This window comes from Nycticebus coucang, chromosome 1 (genome assembly GCF_027406575.1).
Source record: "Nycticebus coucang isolate mNycCou1 chromosome 1, mNycCou1.pri, whole genome shotgun sequence".
In the NCBI taxonomy this organism is placed as follows: Eukaryota; Metazoa; Chordata; class Mammalia; order Primates; family Lorisidae; genus Nycticebus; species Nycticebus coucang.
The window spans coordinates 6447446-6460400 of NC_069780.1; the positions used below are offsets into that span (position 1 = coordinate 6447446).

The window sequence follows — 12955 nt, forward strand, 5'->3', positions numbered from 1 at the left end:
GTTGAAGCGGAGGATGCTTCTGTTTTTTTTTTTTTTTTTTAGACAGAGTCTCACCTCGGTAGAGTGCTGTGGTGTCACAGCTCATAGCAACCTCCAAATCCTTGGGCTTAGGCGATTCTCTTACCTCAGCCTCCCAAGTAGCTGGGACTACAGGCACCCGCCACGACGCCCAGCTATTTTTTTGTTGCAGTTTGGCCGGGGCTGGGTTTGAAACCATCACCCCTTGTATATGGGACCGGCACCCTACTCACTGAGCCACAGGCGCCACCCGGAGGATGCTTCTTAATACCCTAGGATGCACAGGATAGACCCACAAAAATTATATGGCCCCAACTATCACGAGTGTACAGTTTGAGAAGTCCTACATTATGGCAAAGCTCATAGTTGGCAAGCCCCACTCTAGCATTCAGAACTTCCAATCAGCTCTTAAGTGTCACTCTTAAATATGAGTAAATCAGCAAGGATCACCAAGCTCAGGAGAGCCTTTAACATAAAATAGACAGATAAAAACAAATAGAGGAGGAGAAGTGATCTCAAGGAGAATGAAACTTTTAAAAAGCAAACGTATCCTCAGAGGGATAGGAAGAGAGATTGTAACCATGAGATACTATTAGGATATGATATTATTTTTTTAAAAGGAGATCCTTAGAGGGGAATAAAGAGAGCTATTGGAATTTTAAATATATTACCAGAAGTGAAAAACTCAATAGAAGAGTTAGAAAATAAAGGTGATGAAATCTCCCAGAAAGTAAAGCAAAAAGACAAAGCAATGGAAAATAAAAAATAAAATTAGAGGACTAGTTCAAAATGTTTGACACTGATATAATAATTTCAGAAAGAGCACAGAGAAAAATCTGTCTTTTCAAGTACTTCAGGATTTGGCCTCCTGTGATCCATTCATTCATAATTCACTGGGCCCTGCTATGTGCCTGCACTGTTCTGAGCACTAAACTAAGAGAGGTGGTACATGCCTTTGTGAACGTACAGCTGAGAGAAGGAAAGCCAAACATTAAACAATACGCTGTGGTGACTGTGCAAGAAGGCAGTATAGGGGAGGAAGTCATTTAATAATTCAAGAATATTTCTGTAATTAGTATAAGATGTTGCTGGATTGAAATGACTTACCAGATGCTCATAAGAGTGAAGAAAATAGACTCTCACTAAAGTACTTTCTGAAATGATACCACCATGATGGCAAAGAAGTTTTCAAAGAGTAAAACAGGCTCCCCACCAAAGACCAGGAATCAGAATGACTTTAGACTTCTCAATAGCAATACTAGCTAAAAGACAATAGAGAAATGCCTTCGAATTTCTGAACAAAAGTTATTTCCAACTTAGAATTCTATTCTCAGTCAAGTTACAGATCAGCTGAGAAGAGAGAATAAAGGCCATTTCAGATAAGAAATTTCTGAAAAACAAAACACCTATTTTGGCAATTAGTTACTGGAGGATGCGCTCCACCAAGGTGGAGTCGGCTGTGAAAGAGGAAGGCGTGACATATGGGAGACCTAACACAGGCCAGGGGATTCCCCAGGGTGGTAGGAGAGATCACCAGGTCCTCTGACTTGTAGCGAGTCAGAGGTTCTGGGAAAGGCTGCTTCATAGGGAGGAACAATGTGAGAGTTACAATCAGCAAGGAGTTTGGGATTAAATTCCATGTATAATACACCCATGTTTTTGGCCCAAACTTTGAGGAAAATGCTCAAGACAGTAGCTGGCTCTTGGCTGGGTGACATGCGTCTGGGGAGGGCTAACACTCTTCTGGTTAAACGTGCAGATCACCGCACCGTCCCACAGTTGCTGAATGCTGCCCCTTCACTATCTCCTGGGAGCCCTTTCTCCCTGCCACATTGGAGGCTATGGCTGAGATGGCCACACATGTGGCCAGCTGGGCAGGAGCTTCTGAGGCTGCTTGTCCCATACACAGCCAACTGGGTCCCTGGGACTTACATGGGGGTCCTAGTCCCCTCTGTGAGGCCAGGCCGCAGGCACCACCGGTTCTGCCACCACCCCCACCCCTGTTTGCAGCACTCGGTGGAGGCTGCCCAGCTTGCTCCCTTCTGATCCCACATCCTCCTGGAATGGAATCCCATGTGCCTAGCAAGCCAAAGCAGGAGGGTGTCACGGCCCCCATGGTCCTCTGGGCTCCCCTCCTGAGCTGTACTACCCATGTATAATACACATCCTTACTTTTCTTTCAGAACTTTGGGCAAAAAATTTTTGCATTATATACAGCAAAGTATGGTACATGGAAAACGAAGCCAATGGGACAATTAAACAATGTTGTTTGAGAAGGGAAAAGTAATAAGAAGGATGCTCCACAACTAAAGTGTAGAACGTTTCCCACATAATCCCAATAATGTAAATTGATGCAGGCAGAATTATGACAACAATATTGCAAATCTGAAACAAAAAATTATAAATCCCAAGATGAGAACAGGATTTACATATATAGATGATAGAAGCTAGGCCTGTGAACTATGCTGAACTCTTCCTCGTTTGCAAGTCTGAGGTTTGTCAAATACTTCATTGGCACACCGATGGCAACCTTGCCTACCAGAGGAAGCTCAACGTTAGGATAGAATTAACCATCCCTGTCCAGACCCTAAGATGTCTGTGTGCTCCTTACCTTTTTACCCTATATTCATTAACTATACATTTGCTTTACCCCGTGTACAAGGTCACTGAGCACCAAGGAGAACTGTAAGAATGTCATCTTTGCTTCACTGTCCCCTTTTCCCATTTTCTATATAGCAGAAGGGATGTAGCCCACTCTGGGATGCATTCTCAGTTTGCACTAAGTTTGTGTTCTTAGGCTGTGGTCCTCAGGTTGGCCCTCAATACAATTAACTTTACATTTCTTTTAAGTCTTGAGTGGATAGAAAGATGGGGAGGTGGGAAGTGTGTGGAGGGAAGGGAAGGAGGAAAGAGCCAAATCTTCACCATTTACAGTGGAGAGTCACAGGCAGTGCTCAGACTGAAAATTCCCCAGGCGGCGTGCCATCTGTAGTCAGGAGGGTAAATTAAAAAAAGGGGCAGGTGGCTGCCTCTGGGAGTGGTGCTGGCTTTTCTTATCTTTTTTTCCCTTTGTAATAATATACCTTGTAGAAGTGTTTGATTCTTAAATCTATGTGCTTGTATGTATAACTTTAATAAAAGTAAAAACAAACAATAACAAAAAGACCCCTGTGTCTATCAAAATTATAAATGTCCTTTGACTCAGCAATGCTACTTCTGGGAATTTATCTTATAAATGATTTGGCAAAATTATGGAATACAAGGTAATTCGTTACAGCATTGTTTATAACAATAAATGATTAGAAACAGACAGGGGTTTGGTTAAATAATATGTTGCATTTATTCAACGGGATAGTATTCAGCCATGAAGTAGGAACAAAAAAGCTCTTTGTGTTCTGATAAGAAAGACCTCAATGATAAATTACAGTAAAAATGCACAATTCAAAACTTTATGTTACAATTTGGGTAAGAAAAAAGAGGCCTAAAATATAAAAATACATATAATTTGTGAAAGGTTTCTAGATACATTTTTTTTTTTTAAGTAATATTGGTTGCATCTGGGAAGATGTACAGGGGTAGAGGAAGACTTCACTCAAACCCCTTTTATGCTTTTTGAAAATGTAAGTAGGTTACTTATTCAAAAAATTAAACAATACTAATAGTGGTTATTGCCAGAGTCCAAGGGGCAGTGCTGATGTGCAGGCGAGGACACAGGAAGTGGACTGACCGATTGATAGCACGTGGGGAGGAGAATGTGTCCAGCATGAGCCCCTGTGATTTGATTGTGAATGCCATTTTCCAGTAATGGGAATTTCGGAAGAAGATAAGAAAAGTTAGTTTCATTCTTTATGTACTGCATTTGAGGACAACTTGGCTAGGGCTACCCAGCTGATATTTGGATATGTGGGAGAGAGGCCCATGTTTGGATTATAATCAAAGTCAGGGGAGTAAATGGAAATGTCAGGAGAGAGTATCAAGTGAGAAGAGATCGTGGCTGAGTCGCAGTATTAAGAAGATAGCAGGGAGCCTGAGATAGTGGCCAAATCCAGCGCAGTGTCTCTTTGTAAAGTGCAGTTTTACAGGGACAGGCACATCATTTGTTTACGTGTCTGCAGCTGCAAGAGCAGAATTGAATAGTTGCAAAGAGCAAAACTCTTCTCTGTCTGGCCCTTTACAGAAAAAGTTTACTAACCCCGACCTGGACTGCTGCAGTGGGCCCTGCAGTGCAGTGAGCAGGGCTAACTTTGGCAGATCATTCTTGGTTGTTGGGAGATTGAGTTGGCTGTGGCTGGGGTTACCCCTTCCTTTTCCCTGAAGGAGCTTTTTCCCTTAGACTCCTATGGGCCCAGTGCCTTCTTGACCACAGCAGTGGAGATTTTAACATTCTGTGGGCAGCTGGCATTCCTAGATGGCTCCTGAAACCAGTGGCATGCCAAAGCCTAAAGCACCTGTGCTCGGCAGCTGTGTGCTGCCCATTGACAAGACCACTTCTTCACGCGTGCCCTGTAAGACTAGGAGAGGGACATGGTCTCCATCCTGAGACTAAATGGTACCCTGCCCTTTGGCTCACCTCTCTGTAGGACAGTGTGAAGATGGAGGGTCCACCATCTTTCTTTTGGCTGGTCTTGGCCCTATATTTTTTTATTTTCCCTAATAAAGCCCATTTCTTAACCCATGCCGCCATGAGGCTTTGTGGAATTCACCCAGAGGGTGGTGCATGACAGCTGATGGCCAGAGGAGACCCATTAGCATGCCCGCGGGACATAGCACAATAGACGGACGTCCTTCCATCTGTGTGACTCCCTTCCAGTGTATTTCTTCATCCTGCAGCTAGAACAGGTCTTTCTGAACCTGTCATCTCACCCATCTTCTCTCCGCAGTTCAATTGGAAACAATTCAATAGCTTCTGGTTGGTCTTTAAATGGACCAAAAGGCAAAACATGGTTTACTAAGTCCCAGCTTGATCTGGCCCCTGCCTTTCTCAACAGCCTTATCTCCCACTGTGCTTCCCTTTCTGCACTTCGGGCCAGACATTTTCTCCCTCACTTGTAGTAAATCTGCTCCCTCCCACTCGTGGCTGCATCCTGTTCCCCTGTGTCTGATCATCTCCACCTCTGAGTCCTGTCCCCACAGCATCATGAAACTTAGTTACACTTTACATTCGTCTGTGTGATCATTTGATCACTGTTTCCCCACTAGCCCATGAGATCCACAAGTCTCCTTTTGGTCACCAGTAGCCTAGTCCACTTTATGGTGCCTGGCATGAAGCAGGTGCTCAATCAAATAAGCTGTGCACATTACAGGTAGAGTGTAGAAATGAGCCATTGCCCCAGGACTCCGGCAATAACCACTATTAGCATCATTTAATACCACATACTGTGTGATTCTGTTCATATGAAATGTCTAAGAAAAGAAAATATAAAGACATGGGCGGCGCCTGTGGCTCAGTCGGTAAGGCGCCGGCCCCATATACCGAGGGTGGCGGGTTCAACCTCAACCCCGGCTGAACTGCAACCAAAAAATAGCCGGGCGTTGTGGCGGGCACCTGTAGTCCCAGCTACTCGGGAGGCTGAGGCAAGAGAATCGCATAAGCCCAAGAGTTGGAGGTTGCTGTGAGCTGTGTGAGGCCACGGCACTCTACCGAGGGCCATAAAGTGAGACTCTGTCTCTACAAAAGAAAAAAAAAAAGAAATTATAAAGACAGAGCACAGAATCGTGGTTGCCTGGGGCTGGGGGGATCAGGAAACTGCCCCAGACTGGGATTTTATTGAGGTGATGAAAATGTTCTAAAACTGCACAACACATCAGATTTACTAAAAATCATGGCATTGTAATGGGTGACTTTCATAGTATTAAATTATACCTCAATAAAGATGTTTAAAAATAGTTGAATAAATAAAAGAATATAAATATTATTGGAAGTGGGACCTTTATATTGTGCTGTGTATACATGTATCTGGAAGTTGTATTCTATATCACTCATACTATACTTTTTAAATATTGTTCATGGATATGTGTTTTAATAGTTTATTTCATAAAATGTATTTTCTGTATTTTTCTTACTCCCTGATTTGAGATAGTTATGCTTAATGTTACAGAGTTCCAGGTGTTTCTGTATGCCTTTGGGTAAGAAGTAGGTACAAGGAACTTCCCTTGTGACATAAATCAGCTGAAATCAGATTTGGTATTCCTAGAAAGTGTGTATGCTAGGGATGAAGTGTCCTTGATACATAAGGATATTTATAAGACCCAGCTAGATTTTTCTTTTTTTGAGACAGGGTCTCACTTTATTGTGCAGGTTAGAGTGCGGTGGTGCCATCATAGCTCACTGCAACTTCAAACTCCTGGGCTCAAGTGATCCGCCTACCATAGCCTCCCAGAGTGCTAAGATTACAGTGTGAGCCACCATACCTAGCCTGAGCTAGATATTTTATTTATTTATTTATTTATTTGAGACAGAATCTCACCATGTTGCCCTCGGTAGAGTGCCATGGCGACACGGCTCACAGCAACCTCAAACTCTTGGGCTTAAGTTATTCTCTTGCCTCAGCCTCCCAAGTAGCTGGGACTACAGGCACCCACCACAATGCCCGGCTATTTTTTGGTTATAGTTGTCGTTGTTTGGTAGGCCCGAGCTGGATTCGAACCCGCCAGCTCCAGTATATGTGGCTGGCGCCCTAGCCACTGAGCTATAGGCGCCAGGCCTGAGCTAGATATTTTAAGATTGACCTGGATTTGCTGATTTTAAAAATAAGATTCAGTATTGGGATGGCAAAGGTTTTTATCTGAATTTTTGGACTAATAACTCTAGTCTAAATGTCCCCAGAAACAAAAGCCTCAGAACCTCCAATAGCTCTCTGATCCAGCTGAACTCTTCTGGATTGAGCAAGATTAAAATTATCTGATTTTAATTAGGTTTAGCTGTAAGCAGCCTGAGGCAAGGATATTAGGGTAGGAAGAAAGTTTGGGAGGAAGCAGTGCTGAGGGTGGGGAGAGTGAGACAGACTCCTAGAAAGCAGTTGCAGGAGGGATGGTGTGGAGGAGCCTGCGAAGTGTGGCCCTGAGGGCTCCTGCCTGCTTTGGTAGAGGGTTGCCTTGGGGTTATCAACTCCCCATATACTTCTGTGGGGTTTCCTGGCCTCTGGGAAAATCCCTGAATCAGAAAAGCAGAGTGTAGGACTTGCTTGGAGTGGCACTTCTCAGATTGCCTGTAACTGGCGACTACAGCTGAACTGAGGTCAGATGGTCCAAGGGGTGTGACTCAGGGCTGCATTCGTCAAGAAACATCTTTCAAATGAGACTCCACACACAACGGGACATCTGATGACATGACTTCCGATGCAAATTTGTGTAAAGTTTTTTTTATTAGTGAAACATTTTATTGCATTAAGGGTAGAAATAAACATGTCAAGAATCACATCAAATGAACCAAATGTGTAAGCTACATGAAGAGCATTCTGGTCAGTATTCTCTTTAACAGGCACATTCACTCCAGTCAATGCCCAGAGGGCCAAGTGCGAGCATCCCCTTTTGCAGAATTCCTATCTAGAACAGTTTAAATTAAAAAGTAGCCTCCCTTAAGTAAAAAACCCCGATAGGGGTTAGTCGTGTAGTACTTGCTCCACTTGGCCATCAGTGATCTTTCTAGAACATAAGGAAATAAAGTTTAGTGGGGGAAAGCTGGAGCTATCAGTGCAATGCCATCTTCCAGTTTGCCCTGAGAGAAACGAGTGAAGCTGTCTGCCTGGCTTCTCCCTCTCTAGATGGAGCGTCAGGACAGGGGGTGCCTGCTCTTTCTGGTGTGACAATGCTGACGGTCAGAGTCTTTGGGGTCTGTCCAGGATAATGGCTACAAGAGGACGAGCAAGGAATAGTTCATTATTTTTAACCTGAAACCAAAGAGAAGACTAGGTCCATTATTATTCTTAACCAGTCTATAACTTAGAAAGCAGATTATAGGTTTGCCTCACACTTTTCAAAAGGGAGATAGCAAATGTGATTTGGGCCAAGTAACTATTAAGAATCATGACACAAGTATGGAATTAATGTGTTTTTGGTCTCTGCCCATGTGGGACTCAGTCCAAGTGTGAACCTCATTAACTGTTACCATTTACAGTATCAAAGTTTCCTCCTCACAGTTGGTTAGACCCTGATAATAGGACTGAGCAAGTAAGTATGCACAGGCCTGTTGGTTTTATTGGTGTGGATAAGTTCATACATAAATAAAGTATGCCAATGATCTAGTTAAATATTGGTAAATTTTCAAAGTCTAGGTATTTAACATTATTAAAGACCAAAGATTTTTTATTTCGTTTTTCACATTCTGGTGAATCGGGATATCTAAAGGTTCTATCTTGATTTATAGAAAATTGAGAGTTTAATGAATTGCCCTTCCAAGAAGGGACACATATCACATATTACTTTAGTGTAGAGAGAGGAAAAATTGGGCATACACGTTACATACATTAAAGCAATTTATTACCTCCACACAGGGATGAGAAGCTATGTATGTGAAATCTGTGATTTTTTCCCCTTTATTTGCTTACACTGAAATCCAGTTTTAGACCAAAAAAAATCCCTTAGAATGATTCTGTTGTTAAGAAATTCTGTAAGCACTTTGCCAGATACCTGTGTAGGCTTCTCAGTTAAAAATGAATGGTGAAGTTTGAGAATCAAAGAAAATGCTTTTAAATATTCTGGAATGCTAATACTGTGATATAGACAGCTCCTGAAACCTCTGACTTAGGTTACACTGGAACCAAGAAGTCTTTTGAAGAGAGGTAGCTCTGCTTCTGGTTCCCAGGGACCTTTCTTTAAAGGACTTCCTGTACAGTATCTTAAACGTCCATCATTCTGCCAGCAAAATGATCATCACGGGAGTGGAGAGCACGTTTCTCTATTCAGTGTGTGACAATGAGCCATGAGAGACTGGAAGGAACCAAGTCTGAGGAAAGGACTTACAAAAAACGTGAATGTGTTACCAAAACTGCCTTAGAAGAAACGTCTCTTTAGTCTCACCAGACGTCCTTACATGGATGGACAGATTTCTTATATTCATAATTTTACAAATAATCACTCAATAGTTTGTTAATTAATACAGACTCACCATTTGGCAGGCTCGACTGGGGAAAAGAAATCGATTACTGATCATGTTTCCCCAGAAGTATCTTTCCACAGCAAAATCGTTTTCACTAAAAAATAACAGTTAACTATTTACAAGTGTCATAACTAGCTTTAGTTCTACGCTACATGAGATATTTGTACTTATCCTCACCAGTATTATTTACGCATTCTCTCAGTTCACAAAAGTACAAGTTAAAAATCCTTAGGAGCCTATTACAACCAAGTCTTTGCCTATTACGACCAAGTCTCCCTCTGTCCCTCCCCACTTGACTCCTACCCAGTATAAAAGTAGTTGGAAGACTGAATTAATTTCCCTAGAGGAATTATGAATTGAATATTAGCATAAAATGCAATGTGTAATGTTTTAAAAGAAGAAATTAGATGCATTTGAATGATGTATCAGGAGGCTACCATTTTACCCTGGTTCTGAACTCCTACTTCTGCGGGAGTGAAACGGAGTACAATAAAGTGGTCTACATGGATGGTGAGCGCAGTCTGCTGAGTGAAGCCTGGTGGGGAGAGTCAGACCAAGCAGCAGGAACAAGTGAGGCAGACATTTTATCCACAACAGTGGTCACAAAATTCTGGAGCTACCACACCCCACACCCAGCAACAAAAAAATTACTATACAAGATTTATTAAATACTTGCCAGACACATGAAAAAACAATTTCAGAGACCACATGATTTAACCAGCACAGTGGCCAGCCCTGTCAGCCTGTTCTCTCCCCTCTGGCCAGAATGTTCTCCTCACTTGCCAGCACTGGTCTTTCCCTCCTCCCCACAGGCAGCAGTCCTGCAACGGTGTGCAGAGTGTCGAATGTTCCCACACGGCCGGGTCCAAGCAGAACAGCTCCCAGGGTCCCTCACCAAGCTCAGGCGATGGTTAGGTTCGTATGAGGGGTGCTCTCTCGTCTGCCGTTCCCTGAGACACAGGAGCGAGAAGATGGGGAAACAAGTGTTCATGTCAGAAATGTCTGCACAGCGTGGAGGGGGTGTGAGGAAGAGACACTGGCTGTAAGGTGGTTCGCCTCACAGTCCTCTGGGCCTGATTCCTTCTTTAAAATTCAGGCTGAGCCTCATCCAGGGGCCTTCTCTGACCACTCTCACACCTAGGAGTGGAGCAGTGCCCTTCTCTGTGCTGACCTGGACTTTAACTCTTATACACTTTATTAAATTTACTTCCTTCCTGGTTTGAAACCTACTAGGAAAGAGTGTCTCAGATTGGGGAGATACATGTAGTTAAATGGGGCATACATGTAGTTAAATGTAGGAGCACTAATTAACATTTCCATAGTGCTTCATTTGTGCTTAGGAAAATCTCAGTGAAGATCCACAGATAAAAATGGCAAAATGATCTCAGCACTCTGGGAGGCTAAGGTGGCTGGATCACCTGAGCTCAGGAGTTTGAGACCAGCCTGACCAACAGCAAGACCCTGTATGTACTAAAAATAGAAAAACTAGGAAGGGCGAGATGGCTCATACCTGTAACCCTAGCAATTCTGGGAGGCCAAGGCAGGTGGATTGCCTGAGTTCATGAGACAAGCCTGAGCCAGAGTGAGGCCCCATCTCTAAAAATAGCCAGGTGTGGTGGTGGGCGCCAGTAGTTCCAGCTACTTGGGAGGCTGAGGCAAGAGAATCACTCAAGCCCGAGAATTTGAGGTTGCTGTGAGCTGTGATGCCATGGCACTCTACCCAGGGTGACAAAGTGAGACTGTCTCAAAAAGAAAAAAAGTAAAACTAGCAAAAAGAAAAAACTGTCTTAAAAAAAAAACAAAAAACTGCAAAATGGCCTGGCGCAGTGATTCACGCCTGTAATACCAGCTCTCTGGAAGGCTGAGGCAGGAGGATCACTTAAGGTTGGGAGTTCAAGACCAAACTGAGCAAGAGCAGACCCCAGCTCTACTAAAAATACAAAATTAGCTGACACACTTGTGTGTGCCCCCCACCACTCAGGAGGCTGAGGCAGGAGGATCCCTTGAGCCCAGGAGTTTGAGGTTGCCATGAGCTATGATGCTACAGCATTCTACATAGGGCAACAGAAAAAGACTCTGTCTAAAAAAAGGGGGGCAAAATACTTTGCCTGACAGCTAATTCAGGCTAGTGACGGGCAGGGAAATCCAAGGTAATTTCACTCAGATGGTTTCAACCTATTTTTTCCTACTGTACACCTGCCTCTGACACTTACCTGAGCTGACTAGGAGAAAAAGAAGTCTTTTGTAAAAAGAGAAGCTCCTGAGTATTTAAGAAGGGCTTCTACAGAAACACTCACTGGTGGTATTTAGATTCCTGGCTGGGCTGCATCATTTAAGGAGCCAAGCCAACTGCCCGTGCCTTCCATCCGGGAAGGTGACCACTCCCGTGTTGTTGTCATTTGATATGCAGGGGGTGCCTCTTGTCACAGGTGGCTTCTCAGAAATCAGGGATTCATTCTAGCGTGTCTCCAGCTGCCTTGCTCTTTAGCAGCGGTTCTCAACCTGTGGGTCACAACCCACAGGAACTGTATTAAAGGGCCACAGCATTAGTAAGGTTGAGAACCACTGCCCTATAGTTATCATACTTAATAACTAAAGTTCAGTTAGCTCTTAGTATACACTAACACTGGGCCTTTACTCTCTCAGCTAACCCTCACAAAAAGCTCACAGGGGAGCTTACTATCCCATTTACAGAGGGGCATGATTTCTAGGGAGGTGCAGCAGTCTGATGCCAAAGCCCAGGTGTTTTTTTGTTTTGTTATGTTTTGTTTTTTTGAGACATAGTCTCACTCTGTCACCCTAGGTAGAGAAATGTGGGGTCACAGTTCACTGCAACCTGTAACTCCTGGGGTCAAGCAATCCTCTTGCCTCAGCCTCCAGAGTAGCTGGGACTATAGGCACCCACCACAACACCCAGCTAGTTTTTCTACTTTTAGTAGAGATGGGGTCCCACTCTTGCTCAGGCTGGTCTTGAACATGAGCTCAAGCGATCCACCTGCCTGGGCCTCCCCAAGTGCTGGGATCACAGGCTGAGCTGCTGCGCCCAGCCCCAGGTGCGTAACTGTTATATTCTTCCTTTTCTTTCAGCTTATTTTCAAAGACATGAAGTTAACTCTCACCACATACATCTAAGGATCCCATCTGCTAAATACTAGATGGTACAAGACTATCACCCACCTTCTTTGACACTCTGCCCTTCCCATTTATTCCAGTGGTAACATAACCGCAGAATCACTATGCCCAGCACAAAAGCCCAGGCCCACCTCATGGGCCTGCTGGCAGCCCTTCGATGAAGCACAGTTGAGGAACTCCTCAGGTAAAGGCATCCAGGAAGGGAGAAGTTCCTTCAGGCAGTACTCACCTCATCCATGGACCCCTGTCCCCTGCACGCAAGCCAGGTGAAGATCAATCCGATGAACACGCCCAGTGCCATGATGATGTACGGGATGTTGGTGATAATCAAAGTAGTGTTAATCACAGACTTGAGGCGACTTGCAGTCTCCTTATCAATGAGAACACTCTGGAGGGACAAGAAAGGAGTATTCTCTTGATGACTGAACACCCAGGGTATAACTTTTTGCTGTATCTTTTTTAAAATCATTAAACACAATTTGGGTATGTCCTGTTAGCAAACTAGATACACTAAAAATCCATTTATAAATTAGACTAAATAGAGGGGCATTCATTCATGAATGTCTTCTCTCTTGGCCTGGCACAGTGGCTCACGCCAGGACCAGAAGTCCCTACAGAGACTGTGCAGAGAAATTGTGGGGCTAACCAGAATCCCAGACTGTTGATAGCTAAGGAAATCTGTTAGAATAATTCTCTGTGTGTAGAACA

General features: G+C 43.8%; 1 protein-coding gene across 1 annotated transcript in view; it reads right to left on the reverse strand.

The window, feature by feature from the left end:
• Positions 1-7369: 7369 nt before the first annotated feature.
• SCARB2 (scavenger receptor class B member 2) overlaps positions 7370-12955 on the reverse strand; it is a 53358-nt gene continuing 47772 nt past the window's right edge. Inside the window, exons 11-12 of the mRNA XM_053587635.1 lie at positions 12477-12635; positions 7370-10065 (exon numbers count right to left, since the gene is read on the reverse strand). Coding sequence (XP_053443610.1) covers positions 10027-10065; positions 12477-12635 — 198 coding nt within the window. The 3' untranslated portion in view covers positions 7370-10026. The remainder of the gene's footprint in view (positions 10066-12476; positions 12636-12955) is intronic.